The sequence below is a fragment of the Marmota flaviventris genome, chromosome 9 (assembly GCF_047511675.1).
Source record: "Marmota flaviventris isolate mMarFla1 chromosome 9, mMarFla1.hap1, whole genome shotgun sequence".
NCBI classification, from domain to species: domain Eukaryota; kingdom Metazoa; phylum Chordata; class Mammalia; order Rodentia; family Sciuridae; genus Marmota; species Marmota flaviventris.
The window spans coordinates 116830963-116854002 of NC_092506.1; the positions used below are offsets into that span (position 1 = coordinate 116830963).

Sequence of the window (23040 nt, forward strand, 5' to 3'; positions counted from 1 at the left end):
CCCAGATTTCATGGCTGTACTTAAATAATCCTTTCTATGCCCTTGCACAACTTTGCTTAGATGACTAATGCATTTACCTTCACTTCCAAGTTACTATGTCTATGTCTCTTTAAACTGTGACCTTCTGGAAGAACTATAATATTAATTATCTTTCTTATTCCATTTTTATGCATAGTACCTGATATGTAATTGACACTCACTAATTATTTCTTTAAAGAATTAAATGAATGAATGAATAAATAATATTATTTCCAGTTGCAATCAGTTGAACCAGTCTAGGCTCCAATTCCCTTCTCTGTAAAGGGGCATACTAGTTCCTGCCCATATTTTCTTTGCTTTAATTAATTAATTTACCAATCTACCCTCTAATAGAAACCTTTATAAAGACAAAAAGAGGTGAAATCAAAGTGGCATGCCAATACATTTAAAGAATAATTGTGGTAAAAAAGTGATAAAATTGGCAATATGTCATCATATTATTTTATTAAACTGACACATACATAAAGTCAATGTGAAGAAAGTCTCGAGTACTAAGCATCCAGCAGAAATAGAAGTCTTGGAGGGTTCCCTGATCTGAAAGAGTAATGGATGAAATCTAATGAGACAAAGCTAAAGGGTGGGTTTTCTGAGCGTCCTGCTGGGTATTAGAGGGCCTGGGCTCCTGGGAAAATCATTCCAGGTAGAAACCATGTAGGAGGCTTCTAGGTACTTTACAACTTGAGGAAAATCAGAGGTGTGGGACATCAGGACATTCTGAAACTGTGACTCAGAATATTATGGCACACTGCCTTCAGTCTAACTGCTTTCACATCCCTAGGGATAGGAAATCTTGCTGAAAAACTATCTAAAAATTTGTAGGAAGTTTGAAACTGGGTCAGGAGTAAATAAGAGAAGGGTGACAGGTAGGGGAGAGATTGAGGTATAAGTTGGAATGCAGTGTAACCCAGGATGGCAAAGCTCCAAACAGTTTGCCAGCTAATTTCCCAGAGCTTCCCATGGCCCATGGTGCTCTGCAGAAAAGGCTCATTTCTTCATCAGTAGTGCCAGTAATATCTTTACCACCCATAAGGGAGAGAAACTATTTCACTGCAGATATAATTACTGCATCCGGTTCCAATCGTGAAGGGACAAATAAGCCCAGGCTCAGTGCAGCAGGAGGAGGCCCTAGAGATGCTCCTGATGAAAGCATTTATGGAACTGTGATGGTGTAAGGAGCAGAGGTGAGCTAAGCAAAGCTTCTGGGGAACAGGAGAGAGCTGGGGAAACAAGACGGGTAGTCTTGTTTTACTAAACATATCGTTAAAACCAAACTATTTCTAGCATCCCCAGGGGTTACTCTCACCAATAAGTGATTCTAAAGTAAGAAAGCTGTTAATATTTGAGAAAAGAATAAATAAATTAAAGCATGAGAGAGGAGGAAAAACGAAAAAAAAAGTCAGAAAAAACTACCCTGGCTGTCTCTATCAACTAGGGAGGCTTCACACTTTTTAGGCTACCAAGGGGAAAGCACAGTAGGAGGGGGTACCTGGGCTATGCTTTAAGTATTCTTTGGGAGATCAATTCCCTTACCTCCTCACTCAAATCCAGTTCTCGTTAGTGTGTGAGTCAATCACAGCCTCCAAGTGTGCAGCCCAGATTCAAAGTGACAATCAACTATTTTTGTTTGATGAGATCAGTTTCCCTTGACCCTGTTTACCTCCAGTTGAGGTTCTCTCTCTTGCTGAGGCTGGAGTATTTAAGACTGGAGAGCCTACTCAATTGAAATGTTCCCAGCAACCCTTGCCTTCTCATTTCCCTCCCTCCTCTGAATCTTATATGCAGTCAGACAACTAACTAACCATTGTTGTTACACTGGAGAGGATATGATTCCTATTACTACCATGTCTAGAGTCATTTCTCAATCTCAGCATATGGGAGCTAAGACTGAGCATTGGTGGAAGCCTATGATAGCAGGTAATCTTAGGAGGAAGACAAAGAGAAAAAGAGCCTATAGGGATAGGAAAGCCAGAATTTTGGTGTTACACTGAGAAATGCCTGGTGTACAATGCTATTATCATTCCCCCAATTTGTTAAAATCAAATCATATATTGAGGAAAGTCATTGCAAAGCTTGTTGGACCTCTCTTTGTGAAGTTGGGGAGATTTCCTGAGCAAGTCATCCGTTTCCCACAAGAACTTTATTGGTCAGTAATTGAAGAATACATTCTCTCTCTCTATTCTATATATAGGTCACCATGATATAGAAACATAGACTAGAGCAAATGTTTCTACTTGGTTCAAATGTTATATAAAGAAGACATCACATAAGAGCATTTGATATCCAGCATATGTTTTATTGTTTTTGTTTTAGGGAAAAGGGGACCAAGAGTTTTACTGGGCAAATGGAAGAAGACCACTTTATATATAAAATTGCAAGTTCCTAAAGCCACTAAATCTTGGTGTGTCTTCCCCATATGACCTTCTCCTACACATCAAAAGTCTCTTACAATCTCACACAGATGGTGCTTCCTCTACATAGCATCCAGTCTAGGCAGATCCCCACTTCCTTCCCTTTTCCTTTATTCTAGCTCACTATAGTCATTTAATAGTAACTCTTTGATCACCTTTGAAATGCAAGGCATTTTGCTTCATGCTACAGAAAATCACATGTATCCAAGCCTTATTTCCTTTAAAATCTGGAACAAGACAAGATGTCTGCTCTTACCAATCCTATTTAATACAGGTCCCATGTACATAAATGGGCAGTACTAGAAATTCTAGCCAGAGCAATTAACCAAGAGAAGAAAATTAAAGGGATAAAAACAGGAAAGGAAAAAATCAAATTTTCACTGTTTATAGATGATATGATCCTATACATAGAAGGTTCAAAAAGCTCCACCAAAAGACCGTTTGAACTAATAAAATCAGCAAAGAAGGAAGTTATAAAATCACAGCTTTCTTATAAATCAACAGCTTTCTTATATATCAATAATGAATCTACCGGAGAAAGAAATTAGGAAAACAATCCCATTCACGAGATTAAAAAAAAGATAAGGAAAAAACCCAAGAATAAATCTAACCAAGGAGGGGAAAGACATCTGCAATGAGAAGAAAGAAATTGAAGAAGATATGAGAACATGGAAAGACCTCCCATGTTCATAAATGGGCAGAATTAATATATTAAAATGACAGTACTACCAAAAGCAACGTACAGATTCAATATAATTGCCATTAAAATACCAATGACTGTCTTCTCATAACTAAATAAACAAACAAAACTAACCCTAAAATTCATTTGGAAGAATAAAAGACCCAGAGTAGCTAAAGCAACTCTATATCAAAAAAGCAATGCTAGAGGCATCACAATTCCTGACTTAAAATAATACTGCCAAACTATGGTAACAAAAACTGCATGGTACTGGCATAAAAAAAAAAAAACAGACACATAGACCAGTGGTGCACAGTAGAAGGGATAGAGAAAAACTGCACAGATACAAAGGTGTCAAAAACAAACACCAGAGAAAAGAGAGCTTAGTAATAAATGGTGCAGGGAAAACTGGTTAGGCACACGTAGAAAAATAAGACCAGACACTTATCTCTCACCCTGCAAAATGAATCAAAGACTTTGGAATTATACCAGAAACTATGTAGGGTCAATACTCCAGCATGTAGGTACAGGCAATGACTTTCTCTTTAGGATACCTAAAGCTCAAGAAATAATGCCAAGATTCAATAAATGGGATGACATCAAACTAAAATGATTCTGCATAGCTAAGGAAAACAATTGAAAGTGTGAAGAGAGAACCTGCAAAATTGGAGAAGATCTCTGCTAGATACTCTTTTGACAGAGGATTAATATCTAGAATATATAAAGAACTCAAAAAACTTAACATCTAAAATGAAAAGAGAAAGCCCAGTTAATAAACCTAACAGATACTTCTCAGGAGAAGAAATATTAATGGCCAACAAATTTATGAAAAAAAATTTAAATCATTAGCAATTAGGGAAATATAAATCAAAATTACACTAAGGTTTTTATCTCACTCCACTCAGAATGGCAGCCATCAAGAATATGAACAATAATAAATGCTGGGAGAGAATATGGAGGAAAAGGAACACTTTTATACAGCTGGTGGGTTTGTAAATTAGTTCATTGTAAATTAAGAAATCAGTATGGAGTTTCCTCAAAAGACTAGGAATGGAACCACCATATGACCCAGCTACACCACTCTTTAGCATTTATTTTAAAGAATAAAAGTCATTATATTATAGTGATACATTCATACCCAGGTTTATAGCATCACAGTGGAGTTTTATTCGGCTGTAAAGAAAAATGAAATTATGCCAGTTGCAGGAAAAAGTATGGAGCTTGAGATCATTATGTTAAGCCAAACTCAGAAGGTTAGGAATTGTATATTTTCTCTCATATGTGGAAGATAGAGAGGAAAAAGGAAAAGAAAGGTAGTGGGGAGGGGTGGATCTCATGAAAATGGAAGGAAGATCAGTGGAGTAGAGAAAGGGAATCAGGGCAGGCAGGAGAGACAGGAAAAAGGGCAACACTGGGGAATTATATTGCACAATTTATAATGTTATGTTGTGTGCAGGTATGAACATGTAGCAACAAATCTCAGCATTTTATACAACTATAATGCATCAATAAAAATTATGGAAAGAAAAAAATACGTAAGCCACATGTACAACATCTGTTCTCCAATGGCCTAAGTATAGGGAGGGAAGAGAGGAATCCCATTTGGCCAAAGTTGGGTAACTGATCCCAAGTAAATGTCAGTGCATAAGTGAATCGATCAATTAAGACAAATTAAATCTTTGCTCCTTATGAGGTTTGCCCAAAGAAGTGAAAGCTTTATAAGGACATGGTCTGGGTATGTCTCTCAATGCCTTGTTTATGGTGAGTGTTATGCTGTGGACATGAGGTGTTCCCGCAGAGCTCCTGTGTTAATTTAGGACTATTCAGATGTGAACTTCTTAGACTATGAGAATTGAGTGGGTGGTAACTGTAAGCAAGTGGGGCACAGCTGGAAGATGATTTCAGGCAGCATTCTCCCTACCTCTTTCATATCTGAAAGAGGGCTTCTTAGAGCTGGTTTGGCCCCAAACATTCTGCAGTGCAATGCTGACTTTACAGGTCTCTCCCCTGTCAATCTCGATATAAGTATAAAATGGGGACTATGTTCCACTTGCCTCAGTTACGTAGTGTCCTGTACATTGCATGATGAATTTAATCAGAGCTACTTTGGCTGTAAGTAATGGAAACCCAATTTAAAATAGTTTAACCAAGGAAAAGTGATTTATAGAAAATTTTACCCTAGGGATGTATAGGTTTTTTGAAAGAAATAAAAATGCGTGTGCAACCAGCAAGGTAGAGGGAACTGTGACCACGCACAGAGCAGGCCCAGCGGCCTGCTGAGGGGCAGAGCCGCCCCCCACCCCCCGCGCCTGCCAGGTAGGTGGAACTGTGACCACCGACAGAAAAGGCCCAGTGGCCCGCGGAGGGGCAGAGCTTCCAATCACTCCTGCAAGGTAGGCGGGCCTGCGACCCACCGGCAGAAGAGGAGCAGCGGCCTGCTGAGAGGCAGAGCCGCCCCCTCCCCCCTGCTCCTGCAAGGTAGTCAGAACTGTGACCACCATCAGAACAGGCCAGACCTGCAACCGAGAGACAGAACAGGCCCAGTGGCCTGAGGAAGGGTAAAGCCGCCCCCGCCCCCGCGCCTGCAAGGTAGGCAGAACTGCGACCACCGACAGAACAAGCCTAGCGGCCCGCAGAGGGACAGAGCCGCCGCCTGCGCCTGCAAGGTCGGCGGACCTGCTACCGACCGGCAGAGCAGGCCCAGCGGCCTCCCAGCGTGGTAGGCACATTGCCCCAATTGGAGGAGGGGCAGAGCCGCCGCCCGCGCCTGCGAGGGAGACTTTGCAACTATACAAGACCAATATAAATATATAGGGGGAAAATTCAATAGCACAACAGTTTCACCAAATAGAAAGGAACGCGAACAGTATGAAGAGACAAGCAAAGAAAGGACCACAAGCAATGCAGGTCAACTCAACGTTAGAAGAGGTAATAGCTGCAGCAGATGGAATGTCAGATAAAGAATTCAGGATATAAATGCTTCAGATGATCTGGAGTCTCAAGGAAGACATCAGACAGCAAAATCAGACAATGAAAGATCACTTCAACAATGAATTACATAAACAAATCCAAGAAGCAAAAGATCAACTATACAGGGAAATAGAGGTTATAAAAAACAAACAAACAGAAATCCTAGAAATGCAGGAAGCAATAAGCCAACTTAAAAACTCAATTGAGAATACTACCAGCAGAGTAGAACACTTAGAAGACAGAGCATCAGACAATGAAGATAAAGTATTTCAACTTGAAAAGAACATAGACAGCTCAGCAAGACTGTTAAGAAACCATGAGCAGAACATCCAAGAAATATGGGATAACATCAAGAGACCAAATTTAAGAGTCATTGGGATACAGGAGGGGACAGAGTTTCAAACCAAAGGAATGAGCAATCTATTCAATGAAATAATACGAGAAAACTTCCCAGACTTGAAAAATGAGACAGAACCCCAAATCCTAGAAGCCTACAGGACGCCGAATGTGCAAAATCATAAGAGACCCACACCTAGACACATAATAATGAAGATGCCCAACATACAGAATAAGGAGAGAATTTTAAAAGCTACAAGAGAAAGGAAGCAGATCACATTTAGGGGTAAGCCAATCAGGATAACAGCTGATCTTTCAACACAGACTCTGAAAGCTAGAAGATCCTGGAATAACATATTTCAAACACTGAAAGAAAATGGGTTCCAACCAAGAATTGTGTTTCCAGCGAAATTAAGCTTCAGGATGGAAGATGAAATTAAAACCTTCCACAATAAACAAAAGTTAAAAGAATTTGCAGCTAGAAAACCATCTCTTCTAAACATCCTTGGCAAAACATTACAGGAAGAGGAAATGGAAAATAACAATGAAAACCAACAGTGGGAGGTAGGACACTAAAGGGGGGAAAATAATCAAAGTGGAAAACAAACCATGTTTAGTAACATAAATAAACAAATATGGCTGGAAGAACAACCCATATCTCAATAATAACCCTAAATGTTAATGGCTTAAACTCACCAATCAAGAGACACAGGCTAGTAGAATGGATCACAAAACAAGACCCAACAATATGCTGCCTACAGGAGACGCATTTGATAGGAAAAGACATACATAGGCTGAAGGTGAAAGGTTGGGAAAATTCATATCACTCATATGGACTTCGGAAACAAGCAGGAGTGTCCATACTCATATCAAATAAAATAGATTTCAAGCCAAAGTTAATCAAAAGGGATAAAGAGGGACACTACATACTGCTCAAGGGAACCATACACCAACAAGACATAACAATCATAAATATATATGCCCCAAACAATGGTGCAGCTATGTTCATCAAACAAACTCTTCTCAAGTTCAAGAGTCTAATAGACCACCATACAATAATCATGGGAGACTTCAACACACCTCTATCACCACTGGACAGATCTTCCAAACAAAAGTTGAATAAGGAAACTATAGAACTCAATAACACAATTAATAACCTAGACTTAATTGACATATATAGAATATACCACCCAACATCAAGCAGTTACACTTTTTTTTCAGCAGCACATAGATCCTTCTCAAAAATAGATCATATATTATGTCACAGGGAAACTCTTAGACAATATAAAGGAGTAGAGATAATACCATGCATCCTATCTGATCATAATGGAATGGAACTGAAAATCAACGATAAAAGAAGGAAGGAAAAAGAATACATCACTTGGAGAATGAACAATAGGTTACTGAATGATCAATGGGTTATAGAAGACATCAAGGAGGAAATTAAAAAATTCTTAGAGATTAATGAAAACACAGACACAACATATCGGAATCTATGGGACACATTGAAAGCAGTTCTAAGAGGAAAATTCATTGCTTGGAGTTCATTCCTTAAAAAAAGAAAAAAACAACAAATAAATGATCTCATACTTCATCTCAAAATCCTAGAAAAAGAAGAGCAAAACAACAGCAAAAGAAGTAGAAGGCAAGAAATAATTAAAATCAGAGCTGAAATTAATGAAATCGAAACAAAAGAAACAATTGAAAAAATTGACAAAACTAAAAGTTGGTTCTTTGAAAAAATAAACAAAATCGACAGACCCTTAGCCATGCTAGCGAAGAGAAGAAGAGAGAGAACTCAAATCACTAACATACGGGATGAAAGAGGCAATATCACAACAGACACTTCAGAAATACAGAAGATAATCAAAAATTATTTTGAATCCTTATACTCCAATAAATTAGAAGATAGTGAAGGCATAGATAAATTTCTTAAGTCATATGATCTGCCCAGATTGAGTCAGGAGGATATAGACAACCTAAACAGACCAATATCAATTGAGGAAATAGAAGAAACCATCAAAAGACTACCAACTAAGAAAAGCCCAGGACCGGATGGGTATACAGCAGAGTTTTACAAAACCTTTAAAGAGGAACTAATACCAATACTTTTCAAGCTACTTCGGGAAATAGAAAAAGAGGGAGAACTTCCAAATTCATTCTACGAGGCCAACATCACCCTGATACCTAAACCAGACAAAGACACTTCAAAGAAAGAAAACTACAGACCAATATCTCTAATGAACCTAGATGCAAAAATCCTCAATAAAATTCTGGCCACTCGGATACAAAAACATATCAAAAAAATTGTGCACCATGATCAAGTAGGATTCATCCCTGGGATGCAAGGCTGGTTCAATATAAGGAAATCAATAAATGTTATTCACCACATCAATAGACTTAAAAATAAGAACCATATGATCATCTCGATAGATGCGGAAAAAGCATTCGACAAAGTACAGCATCCCTTTATGTTCAAAACTCTAGAAAAACTAGGGATAACAGGAACATACCTCAATATTGTAAAAGCAATCTATGCTAAGCCTCAGGCTAGCATCATTCTGAATGGAGAAAAATTGAAGGCATTCCCTCTAAAATCTGGAACAAGACAGGGATGCCCTCTCTCACCACTTCTGTTCAACATAGTTCTCGAAACACTGGCCAGAGCAATTAGACAGACGAAAGAAATTAAAGGCATCAAAATAGGAAAAGAAGAACTTAAATTATCACTATTTGCAGATGACATGATTCTATACCTAGCAGACCCAAAAGGGTCTACAAAGAAACTATTAGAGCTAATAAATGAATTCAGCAAAGTGGCAGGATATAAAATCAACACGCATAAATCAAAGGCATTCCTGAATATCAGTGACAAATCCTCTGAAATGGAAATGAGGACAACCATTCCATTCACAATATCTTCAAAAAACATAAAATACTTGGGAATCAACCTAACAAAAGAGGTGAAAGACTTATACAATGAAAACTACAGAACCCTAAAGAGAGAAATAGAAGAAGATCTTAGAAGATGGAAAAATATACCCTGTTCATGGATAGGCAGAACTAACATCATCAAAATGGCGATATTACCAAAAGTTCTCTATAGGTTTAATGCAATGCCAATCAAAATCCCAATGGCATTTCTTGTAGAAATAGAGAAAGCAATCATGAAATTCATATGGAAAAATAAAAGACCCAGAATAGCAAAAACAATGCTAAGCAGGAAGTGTGAATCAGGCGGTATAGCGATACCAGACTTCAAACTATACTACAGAGCAATAGTAACAAAAACAGCATGGTACTGGTACCAAAACAGGCGTGTGGACCAATGGTACAGAATAGAGGACACAGAAACCAATCCACAAAACTACAACTACCTTATATTTGATAAAGGGGCTAAAAGCATGCAATGGAGGAAGGATAGCATCTTTAACAAATGGTGCTGGGAAAACTGGAAATCCATATGCAACAAAATGAAACTGAATCCCTTTCTCTCGCCATGCACAAAAGTTAATTCAAAATGGATCAAGGAGCTTGATATCAAATCAGAGACACGCCGTCTGATAGAAGAAAAAGTTGGCTACGATCTACATACTGTGGGGTCGGGCTCCAAATTCCTCAATAGGACACCCATAGCACAAAAGTTAATAACTAGAATCAACAAATGGGACTTACTCAAACTAAAAAGTTTTTTCTCAGCAAAAGATACAATAAGAGAGGTAAATAGAGAGCCTACATCCTGGGAACAAATCTTTACTCCTCACACTTCAGATAGAGCCCTAACATCCAGAGTATACAAAGAACTCAAAAAATTAGACAATAAGAGAACAAACAACCCAATCAACAAATGGGCCAAGGACCTGAACAGACACTTCTCAGAGGAGGACATACAATCAATCAACAAGTACATGAAAAAATGCTCACCATCTCTAGCAGTCAGAGAAATGCAAATCAAAACCACCCTAAGATACCATCTCACTCCAGTTAGATTGGCAGCCATTATGAAGTCAAACAACAACAAGTGCTGGCGAGGATGTGGGGAAAAGGGTACACTTGTACATTGCTGGTGGGACTGCAAATTGGTGCAGCCAATTTGGAAAGCAGTATGGAGATTTCTTGGAAAGCTGGGAATGGAGCCACCATTTGACCCAGCTATTCCCCTTCTCGGTCTATTCCCTAAAGACCTAAAAAGAGCATGCTACAGGGACACTGCTACATCGATGTTCATAGCAGCACAATTCACAATAGCTAGACTGTGGAACCAACCTAGATGCCCTTCAATGGATGAATGGATAAAAAAAATGTGGCATTTATACACAATGGAGTATTACTCTGCATTAAAAAATGACAAAATCATAGAATTTACAGGGAAATGGATGGCATTAGAGCAGATTATGCTAAGTGAAGCTAGCCAATCCCTAAAAAACAAATGCCAAATGTCTTCTTTGATATAAGGAGAGTAACTAAGAACAGAGTAGGGTCGAAGAGCATGAGAAGAAGATTAACATTAAGCAGGGATGAGAGGTGGGAGGGAAAGGGAGAGAGAAGGGAAAATGCATGGAAATGGAAGGAGACCCTCAGAGTTATACAAAAGTACATACAAGAGGAAGTGAGGGGAAGGGGAAAAATAATACAAGGGGGACAAACGAATGTCAGTAGAGGGGGCAGAGAGAGAAGAGGGGAGGGGAGGGGAGGGGAGGGGGGATAGTAGAGGATAGGAAAGGCAGCAGAATACAACAGACACTAGTATGGCAATATGTAAATCAATGGATGTGCAACTGATGTGATTCTGCAATCTGTATATGGGGTAAAAATGGGAGCTCATAACCCACTTGAATCAAATTGTGAAATATGATATATCAAGAACTATGTAATGTTTTGAACAGCCAACAATAAAAAATTAAAAAAAAAAATGCGTGTGCAAAAGGAACACCAAGGATGGCAGGTGGACGGAGCTGGACCTGAAGGTCTTTTAAATATATTCTCAAGGGTACTCATTCAGGAGGGAAGAAGAAAACAAACCTTTCTGAGGTTCCATCAACCTCTGGCCAAATGAAGGAGCTCAGTGTCTAAATTAAAGTGCATTATCTCCAGAGGTGGCTGCAGGATGCTAGTGTGGAGCCAGCCTGCTTATTATTTTCTATTGAAGCCCACAATTTTTGTTCAGCAGCAAGAGTCACTGTGGACCCACTGCTGAGGCCAATTAGATCTACAGTACTTGTAAAGCTGGTCTCAATTTTATCAGTGTCCAACTGATTTCAATAGCATAATTTGATATAGCAATTGCATAGAGAAGGCTTTGCAACAGACGCCAGGCAGCACTGGATGCCTTTCCAATTCCAATTTTACACTTGCTATGATACACGTTAATATCCATTTTTATATTATAATCTGAAAAGTATTTGGAGTAGATACCATCAGATTCCATTCTTCCTTCTTCCGTAAAGAGAAAGTATTATTACTAATTCCTTTCTGGTTAATAGGCGGGGGAATGGAGACAGAGGTTTAGTCGATTGCCAGATTTACATAGAAAATGAATAGATCAGAAATGAGCCATTCCTAGTTAAATCTAGCCACAAGAACATCTTGTTTCCAAGCTCTCTTACTTAAAACTTTTTTGTATTTTTCTAGTGCTCTAGGAATAAAGACCAGAATCTTCATGGGCTCTGTATGATCTGGTCCCCCATTACCCCAACTCAGATCATTGTTTCTCCTGCTTTCTCTGCATTCAAGTATAAGCTCTGTTTGTTAGGAGGCCAGCTACCTTTCCCCTCAGGACATTTGGACATGCTGTTTCTCACCTGAAACCATTTTACTCAGCAAGCCCCTCCATATGCCAAGATCTCTGTCCCTCTTGTAGTTGACTTCCATAATCTTTGAATGCAGTCAAATTTTAGTGCAGTCAAACTTTACCTTAGACTGGGTCATATATCCCTGTTACTCATCCTCACAGGAGTCAACATACATTGAAATTAGATATTCTTAATTAAATTATGAATGATTATCTCCTGCTCTATATCATAAGCTCCATAAGGGCAGGAATGCCATCTATCTTGCCTATATCAACACTATTATTACTAAGAGGCAAAAGTGGATATTCTTAATGTGTACAATGAATGCAGGAATGCATGGATAAGAAACAAAGACAGAGAAGTCTTTATAAAAATGAACAAAAAGTTTTCAATTCCAATTTTATATTTGAGTTAGTTGAATTTTTCCCTATACATGTTAATATCCATTCTTATATTTATTTTCTAAAAGGTCTAGGGAAGAAGCTAAGCATCATTCTAATAAATGCAGTTCATTTCCACATACGTAGTTTCTCAATTCAGTATGGGAAATATTAAGTAAAATTATGAAGTATGCTCACATGTCAAGAACCACATCTAAAGACATCATAGTTGTTTGCTTCGAGGTGAGTTAATTCACCTGGCCTAGGGCTTTTCCCCCTAGGCAGGCAGATAAGGGGTCACCACTAATCTCATTATAAATCCACATTTCTCCTTCTTCAATGGTTAAGATCCCACTCCAGAGCATGGGTTGGGGCATCAAGGGTACCATGAGTGACACTGGCTAACTGCATCTGTTTGCCAGAATAGCTTGCTCTACCCTCCCCCTGCTCACACAAAAGAACTGCAGCCTCCCAAGGAAGAGATTCTCAGGAATTTATGACTCAATCAAATCACCCAAAAGGAGCATAAATGGGATTAGTTTTAATATTGTTAAGTTGCAAAAATACAGGCATATGTGCATGCCAAAGCGAAAATGTACGCAAGCAAAGGGGGAAAACATATGGGCACCCATATGGTGAAAAGCGCATTGCTAGACCTTCATACACTTCTCATTTACAACAAGAACCAAAGTTAGTGAACATAAATTTGCTTTGCAAAAATGTGAGAGGAACAGCTTGTTTGCCCATAACTGTTCCACTGAGCAAGATATGTATAACCTTGATTTCTCATCTCAGACACCTCTTTCTCACACTGTAGGGATTAATTAGGCTCTAAACATGGCTTCAGATTAGAAACAAGGATCCTGGCTGCCTTGCAGAGACAAAGAAGTAGTAGCAAGACTGGATGATGCGGCAGGTCAACTAATAGGCAATTCCTATTAGTGGCTGAAACTTGTACCTGGGATGGCTCAGAAGAGAAATGAGGTTGGTAGGTCTCAGCAGGCTTATTTTAATTGAAGCAGAGGAACAATGGGGACCTACAGCAGACAATGGCATGAATGTGGTTTTGATTCAGAGGCTGTGCTTTTGTTAGAGCAATACTGCGTGGCGATAGAAAGTGCCTAGACAGAGGAAAGTTGGTGGGGAGTAAGAAAGGAATATGTGAGAGTGTGGATGATGCTTTAAGTTAGTGAGCACCTTTGGGTGTCCCAGATAACAAAAAGAATTTGATAAAAAAAAAACCCACATCATTTTACATTGCACTTGTTGCAACCTTAATTCATGGGAGCCATATTTGTAGAGAATTAAAAAGCTCCAGATTTGACAATCAGGAACTAGGTTCTTTTCATAGATCTACAATTTTAGTTAGCTGTGAGTCATTTATCATTACTTAACCTTTCCATCTGTTTCCTTACCCATGAAACAGGCAGACTATTCCTTCTCTGACTTATTTTAGATAACTGCTATAAAATTGTTTGAGATGATGCATATAAAATAGTTATAAATTACAAATTCTATAGAAGCATATGCACAAATAGGTTAAAAATAGAAAACTATATATTAGTTTTACTTATAGTTGTATTATTTTGAAATAATCAGTGATTTAGAAGAAATTGTAAAAATAGTAGACAGGTATCATGTACTTATCAGTCAGCTCCTCTATCGGTGACCTTTTATGTGATTGAATGTATACACACACACACACACACACATATCAAATATTCACATACATGCATATGTACTATAACTACTCTGTGGAGCTTATTTGGATTTAACCAGGTTTTGCATGTACTGTTTTTTCATGTATTTGTGTATGGTTCTGTGACATTTCATCACACATGTGGATTCATACACTTAAAACAGCAATTAATATATTATGCTGTTCTAGCACCAACTCCCTCCTGTGGGTTTCTCCTTCCTGTGCCCTAAATTCTGTCAATCATAGGCCTTTTGTGCATATTAAAATCTTTCCATCACACAATAGCTAAGGAAGTGAAATCATACAGTGTTTTACTATAAAGTTTCAATTGATATGGACTCTTTTTATTCAGCATAATGCCCTTCAATTTCATCCATGTTGCTGAGTATATTAAACAGTTCATTCCTTTTTATTGATCCATAGTATACCATGATATATTTGTACCATATCTTGTTTAACCACTCACCCAATGAATAACTTTTAGGTTGTTTCCAATTGTGGATGTCACAAATAAAACAGATGTATTACTCCTGACTTTTAGGCAGATGAATGAAACACTGAATCACTGAATGAATAATCCAGGAGTACCAAGAATTAAGACAGGAAGGCAGAAGTAGAATAATAGTAGATATGAGCACTTTTCTCTCAGGGTTGCTGGGCCATTAAAGAAGTTAAAACATAAAGTGTACAGAAGAGTATTTGGCACACAGTAGAAGCATTCATCATAATACCATCATAAGTAGTGTTTCGGAGAATGCATTGGAAGACAAACATGGCACAACTGTAATTTAGGAGGAATGCATTTAATATGCATTCAACACTATTACATGTTTTCAATTTGTCTTCTATTTTCATCCCTAAAATAAAATCTGATGTAGTCGACATAGAGTTCCATGTCACAGTCATAGGAATTGAAGATAATGGAGATGAAGTAATGTTTCTAAAGTCACTTGACTTCTTAATAACTTAGCCCGGATTTCAAGTTCAGGTCTGTAAGACTTTGAAGTCTGTATTCAACTTACGATCTAACACTACCCATCTGAAGGGACTGACACCTAACAATATGTGCAGGTTAGTGCTTCTTTTATTTGGACTGTCAAGGACTTGACCATTTGTTTAAGACTTTTTCTCAGGAATTTGTACAGTAACAAATATATAAAAGCTATAGTATAAACAGTCATGGATCAATGCATTTCTTAACCTTAACATTTGGCAGGGTGAAGAATAGAAGTTAGAATTGGCCAAACAGGTCAGAACTATGGAGGATACTATGGAAGACTTCTGGCAACCTCACACATCTAAAACAATGCCAGCCATTACTTCCCAGACAGCTATCATCAGACCCTTTCATCACAGTCATGATACCCTTTCCTCAGAGGTCCTCTCCCACCACTAGTTTTTACCCAGGATTAATCAATTTAGTTATATGGATTCTTTATCATAGTACATTAGAAGCAAATAATCAGGAGAAATGTGATTTTAAAACTGCAGATACACTAACTTCAGAAAAATTAACAACACATTAAGACCCAAGTTTTCAGTTCTGCCAATATGTCAATGAAATTGACAAAGTTGCATTAAAATAGGTTGGAAATCATAATCTAGAACACACACACACACACACACACACATATATATATATATATATATATATATGTGTGTGTGTGTGTGTGTGTGTATAATTGTATTATTAATCATGATTAATATTATTATATAATTATTTTATATGATTATAATTAATATATTTTATAATATAATTGGATATTATTGTATTACATATCATTATATAATGCATAATGTAATATATATAATATAATTGTGTTATATTATGAGACATATTATAAAATATAATTAATATAATATAATTATATAACATATAGTATAATTATACATTATATACCATATTTACATTTTTAGAGGTGTTCCGCACTTGGGATAATGGGAGAAAATGTGTTAATAGTCTGACTGGAGGGAAGAAATAAAAAATAGAGAAACTATACCAAACAGAACAACTTCTAATGGCTATATTTCTAGTCATCCCAGTCTCCAAATGCTGAGGTACAATTGATGTGTATAATGTTAATATTACAATATAAAGATGAGGTTAGATGGCATTCACTAGACTGAAGGAAAAGAGAAGATAACATGGTTCATTTTTAAAGTGCTTCCATTAAAAGTGACTCAAGTCAATGCATACAGGCATCAGCTTCAGTTACCTAGAAAATTCACCTCTGCAAAATAATTCACTCACTTGCTCCCTGAGGTATTACTGTGTATGGGTAGATTGTAGGAGCAACTCACTCACAGGTGAATGGCTGTCATCTTAAAATCTCAGTGGAGGGAAGAAAGAAAAGAAGACTTTATTATGTTTCCCAAACATCTGGCCTTCCCAAATATGCCATCAGAAATGGGGCCAGGTGCATAAGGCATTAGAGTGATCACTGGCTTAGAGGGAAAGCTGCTGTCTTAGAACAGTGGCAGTTTCCTGTGCCTCCTCCACCACTCCCAGGCAGCACTCTTGTTTTCACATTACTCCTGTGCCCCAAACTCATGATGATCTGGCTCCCTTTCTCCTGTTCTTCAGAAACAGAACTGAAAATAATTCTTGAAACTTGGTAGATTCACAATAAATACCAGACACACTGGCCACTGGCTAACCCCGTCACCTACCCTATTTGAAACCTGCCTACCCTATCCTGTGGAAATCCCTTAGAGACAGCAGCCTGTGATTTTCTCATTGCCCTTGTTTCTTGAGCTTTGGGTCATTTGGTTCATATTTCTAGATGTGGGAAGTCTTTTAAGTGCCATGTTCTATGGCAAATCCATATGAATATATGTTTTTAATTACGCCATTATCTACTATTTAAAAAAATTAAGTATAGCTTTTTATATTTAAAGAAAAATAATAGATATATGATCAGTTGCTCTGTGGTTTGCATGTCAATAACAAAACCCAAACACATATTTATAGAGTACTTTTTAAAAATATGTTCACAACATTTCATCATGATCCTGTAAACTTTCCAGCTTTCCTGAGAAGCGAGTTCCATGTCACCACTTCTGGAAAGGTCATTTCTGAGAACCCTGGCATATTGAAATATTGCAAAGGAAACAGGTAGTCCAGAGGTTTCCAGCTGCCTACTCAGTCTAGAAATCAGAGAAGCTGGAAGGCTTTTAGACCCACATCTGGAATCCTTGTGATTCTTCATTGCTTTTGTAAGAAAGACTTGTTGGTGATGTTTTTTTGTTGTTATGAGAAAACAAACCTGAAAAGCAAAGCCACTTCAAAGAGGCTCGAGGAGAGTGGCAGAGATGGAAATACTGGCACCATGAGAACTGGTAATTGGCAACCAGAGCTCCCTTCTTTGCCTCCCCTCATCCCCAATCAGTTTTATGCATTTATCAGTGCCCCTTACCTGAACCCCTTCATTTTTCAAACACCTATCATTTTGAGATCATATCCCTATATTTTGAGTTGTACTTCTCTTCGTTATATTTATCAACTTTTTATATTTATGACATTCATCATGATTTTGGACCCACCAAACTACCATTATTATTCTCTAGTGTAATAATGGGTTTATTTTTACCTCTTCCTATAATTCCTATGAATTGGTAGCACAAACATAGACAGTCATTTTAAACCATTAACATGAACATTCTTTTTAACATTTAGTCATTGTTCGATTAAAATATTTGTTCCTAAATGAAAAAAGATATTTATTCATTCCCATTTTATAGAGCTACAAATTTAAGCCATGTATTAACATTTTTGGGATCATAGCTGTCCAGTGAGTTAAATCCTTACATGTAATCCTATTGGAATTTCAAAGGAAATGTCATTGCAACCTTTATTTCTTATTATTCCATGCAGAACTAACCAGCAACTTTTTATAAAAATGCTGCTTGATGTTCAAGTTTTATTGGATGTTCCTCTAAACCTTTAAGTCAACTCCCTATGTCCAAGTAGATGGAGCATTCTTCTAAAACATTTTTTTTTTAAATATTGGAAGTTACTTGGTATATGCAAATTTTAAATTTGCAAACTCTCCAGGTTCCTAATCTATTCAAACTTTGGAAACAATGCTTTGAGTAGAAATGTTTAAATGGTATTGAAAGCAGGGAGGGGAAAGACAATAATAGAAATGACAGATAGGGAAGTGAAGGCCTAGATGACAAGACAACGCCACCTCAGAGTGAAGCACTGCCATCCCTGAGATTTAAAGAGGAGAAGATCCTTTAAATTTAGACTTTGCTGTGCTTTTTTGAGGCCAAATTGCAGCTATTACATTATATATAGATTGGGAATATTTGAATGAATCTCCTTTCTTTTAAAAAGGAAATTGTACCATTAGAAAGAATTGCTTAGAAAGACTTATACTAAATCCAAATGCCTTTTAAAATATTTCTAGGCTTAGAGAACTATATATTTAGGATCAAATAAGTACATTCTGATACTGCAAGCATTCACAAATATATTTTACTTTACTAAATACATAAAAAGTGTTCTGATGGTTAGACAATTTTTTGTATAGCATAAATTCAAAAATTTTCCCTGACTTTACAACAAAAGCTCCTGGTGCCCTTATCTTTTGGAACATATACTATTGCTATATTTGTATTAAAGGTGATCTTTGTGATGTCCTTCACATATATTTTAAAATTCTTGTTAATATTTCTTTATAATATTGACATTTTGGGTTTCAATACCTGAGGTCTTTATATAAAGATTGTTAACTAGATTTATTAGCATTATCTTTCCCTAATAATAAGACAGGGAAAGAAATACAAGTTCTGAATTTCTGTGCAAGAAAACAGCAATGCTTAAGTAGTGCTCCTAGTGATAAATCCAGTCCCTTATTTGGTGCCATTGATATACTGATGTTCCAAATTAGGGAAAGAAAATCACGTCATTTTTTCCTATGTGTCTATATTTATCTTTCAAAATGCCTTGAATTTTAATTTACACACAGTATAACACACTTATTTTTAGCATATGGTTGTAGTAGTTTGAACTAATTTCAATACCAATGTAACCACCATTTCATTCAAGATATAGAATTTTTCCAAAATTCCCAAAATTCTTTGTACCCCTTTTCTGTTCATTCTCCCCAAAGTCCTACCCTAAGCAACCACTGGCATACCATCTATAGGCTAGCTATGCCTGTTCTAGAACTTCATGTAAATGAAAACATGTTGTATGCAGGACTTTATGCTTAGCTTCTTTTCCTTGGCCATTTTGTTATGTGTATCAGTGGTTTGTTTCATCTAATTAATGAGGGGTGGTCTATTGTTTGAATATATCCTAAATTATCTATGTGCCTATTAGTGCTTAGTTGGGTTATTTCTACTTGGAGGAAAAGAGAGCTATTATAAACATTGTGTGCAATGTACTTTTGTGGATGTATGGTTTTGATGTATTTTGAGTTAATATCTAGGAATAGAATTGTCAGGTCATACTTTAAGTGTATGTTTTAACTTTATAACAAATGTCAAATTGTTTGTCATGGTGCTTACACCATTTTACAGTCCCAGAGTGGATGGACATGAGCTTCAATAGTTATCTTCACCAACACTTGATATCATCAGTCTTTTTAATTTTGGTCTTTCCAAAGGTTGAGCAATGGAATCTCACTGTAGTTTAATTTTCATTTCAACATTAATGATGTTGAGTATGTTCTTATATGCTTATTTGCTAGTCATAGATTTTCTTTTGAAATTGTTTATTCATATTGTTTTTTGTTTATTTTGTAGTGGGATGTTATTTTGCAAGAATGCTTCATATACACTAGATTTAATTTTTTTCTCAGACATGTGTACAACATATATCTTCTCTAAGCCTGACTCAATTTTAATTTATTCTTATTGATGTTTTTAATTTTGATGAAGTCTGTTAAGGGTTGAATTGCATCCTCCTCAAAAAGCACTTTGAAGTTCTAATTTTCAGCACCTCAGAATGTGATCTTGTTGGAAACAGATTATTTACAGAGATAATCAATTAAGATGTGGTCATTAGTGTGGGCCCTAATACAGTGTTACCCTTACCCCTTTAGTGTTTCCCTACTTTAAGGGAAAATTTAACACAGGAAGAACTCCATGAAAAGATGAAGGGAGAAATCAAAATGATACCACTAAATATCAAGAAATGTCAAAGATTTACATCAATCACCAGAAGTCAGGGGGAAAAAAGCATACAAGAGATTCTCCCTCTCACCTATCAAAAAGGAGCCAAACCTGTCATCACCTTGATCTTGGATGTACAACCTCCTGAAATGTGAGGAAATGAATTTCTATTCTGTAAGTCATATGGTTTTTTGATATTTTGTTAGGGCAGTCCCAGAAAATTAATACAGAGTTTTTTTTTTTACCCATTGTTGGGGTTTATTGTATCATAGCAGACCTTTGTCTTTCTCAAGATTATTAAGATTTACTCCTGTGTTTTATTTTAAAGCTATATTACTTTTAAATCACACATAAGATACACTCCACACATTTTCCTAATCACTATTCACTGAGTTTCATATTGAATTTTCTAATGTCTAAGACAGTACTTATTTCTGTTACAATTCCTAGAATTAATCATAGTTTCTAATAGTCATGCAAATATACCACATGAATTTGTGCCCACATTTTCAAGTTCAATTTGGAGTGAGTTTAGCTTCCAAGAGGATAAGGCTCAATGCCCCTTTGGTTCCTTCCCACTACATTGGAGATGAAGTATTAATACTAATTTTTGAGTGCCCAGCAGAGTTCTGATATTATTTCTAATGTCCTTTTTTACTCAAGGTGGACTGTTTATGTGCAGATAAGACAGGTGTAGCTTTGGATTAATATTTACAAAGTTCTGAAGCAGGAAATCTCTTTCCTCTTGGATTCTCAATAATGCCAACATTCCCAATGACAATGTATCACCTTACCACTCTACTGCAAGAAAGCAGATATTACCTCCAATTAAGAAATTAACATCTTCACTGAAATTTACTTTTATAAAATTTTGTTCCTTATAGTTTAGAAAACAAAAACCTTTTAATATTATAAAAAGTGCTATGAAAATAATTCAGTAAATTTCCTCTATAAATTCTTTTGGACTGGAATACTCAGAAGCTGATAGAAGTTCCTGTTTGATTTTTACATTGTTGTATTACAGACACATTGCTGTTTTCTGATTCTTGGAGTTCTGTTGTGTGTGACAGTCAAGACTTAAATACACTAACTCTGAATGTTTTCCATACATGAATACCTTACCCTTGACTGATAGGTGTCTCCATGTCACAGTTGGCTCTGGTCTGCCAATAGCAAGACACAGCAGGGTCACGCTGCTTCCCTCATTCACGGTGATGTCTGAGGATATGTTCATGATCTGAGGAGGAACTATAAAGAAACAGAAAAGAGAAGAAACACCTGAGAACTATTCTTTCCACTTAAAAGATGTGTTATCATGATGAATATTGTTCTCATTCACAAAAATTTTATGTTGCTTGGTTAAATAAAATTTTGGCCACCAACAGCATTTACGGTGTTCTCCTGAAAGGCAAAGCTCAGTATTTTATTTGGTTGAAACAGGAGACAGGGGCTTCTGTGTTTGATGGTGAGGGAACAGAGGAAATGAAGACATGGACATTACTGCTATTGACTTAAGGCAAAATCAAAGCAAAAATACAAAGTCTTCCAAGGGCCCAGTCTATCCATATACTCATTCCTTGTATTGGAATCAATGGCTGAAGTGAGTAACCATGAGTAGTCCCCAAAGACCTTTTCAAAACTCTTACCAAAAAGATCAAACACACTGAGATAGTTAAGATTTCCTAAGCATTCCAGATCTTTTCAAAAATTTTTGAACTTGTACAAGAATAGTCCATCCTGGAATTTTCTTCTTCTTGTTGCTTAACCTAAAAATTTCTGACCACTCTTAAAACACACCCTTAAACACTCAGTGAAATTTTCTCAGACTCTTTCAGAGTTATTTGGCTTTCTCCCTGGACTCAACCAACAAGCATTAATGTCCCTGCTGCTTTTGTCAACATGAAATTGTACAGACACTCTTCAACTTAGGATGGAGTCATGTCTAGTAATACATTGTGACTTCAAAATAACCTAAGTCTAAAATGCATTTAATATACTTAACCTCCCAAATATCATAGTTTAATAACCCAGTACATTGTGGAGTATAGGTGGTTTCCCCTTGTGATCATATGGCTGATTTGGAGCTTGGCTCACTGCCACGGCCCAGCATAGTGAGTTTTATACTGTATAACATTAACCTGGGAAAATATCCAAAATCAAAATTCAAAGTAAAATTTCTACTGAGTGAGAATGATTTCCTATTAATGAAAAAGTTAAAAAAATAATAAGTATAGCCATCATCAGTATGGAACTAAACTGTATTTTAAAGGTATGGTATTCTAGTGGTCAGGGCCAGGGTTCTGGGTCCATTTACATCAAGATTTGAATCTTGGCTTAGCTCCTCATCTACTGTATTTCTTCATAAGTAACCCTCCTTTAACTCTTTGAGTTTGGTGTGCTCACCTGTGAACTGCAGGTGACACTAGCAACTAAATTCACAAAGTTGTGAGGTTTAAATGAAATAATGACATAATAGAGTATCTGATTTAAAGGAAGCACTCAATAAGTGTTAGTTGATAGGACAATGATGATGATGATGATGATGATGATGATGGTGATGATGATGATGTTGATGACAGCAACAATAACATCTTTCAAAAATATCATTTTCCAC

General features: G+C 36.8%; 1 protein-coding gene across 3 annotated transcripts in view; it reads right to left on the reverse strand.

Annotated features, from left to right (window-relative positions):
* Opcml (opioid binding protein/cell adhesion molecule like) overlaps positions 1–23040 on the reverse strand; it is a 536087-nt gene that overhangs the window by 92960 nt on the left and 420087 nt on the right. For all 3 annotated transcript variants that reach the window (XM_027945504.2, XM_027945503.2, XM_027945501.1), the window contains exon 3: positions 21549–21674. In XM_027945504.2, the coding sequence (XP_027801305.1) occupies positions 21549–21674 (126 nt within the window). The remainder of the gene's footprint in view (positions 1–21548; positions 21675–23040) is intronic.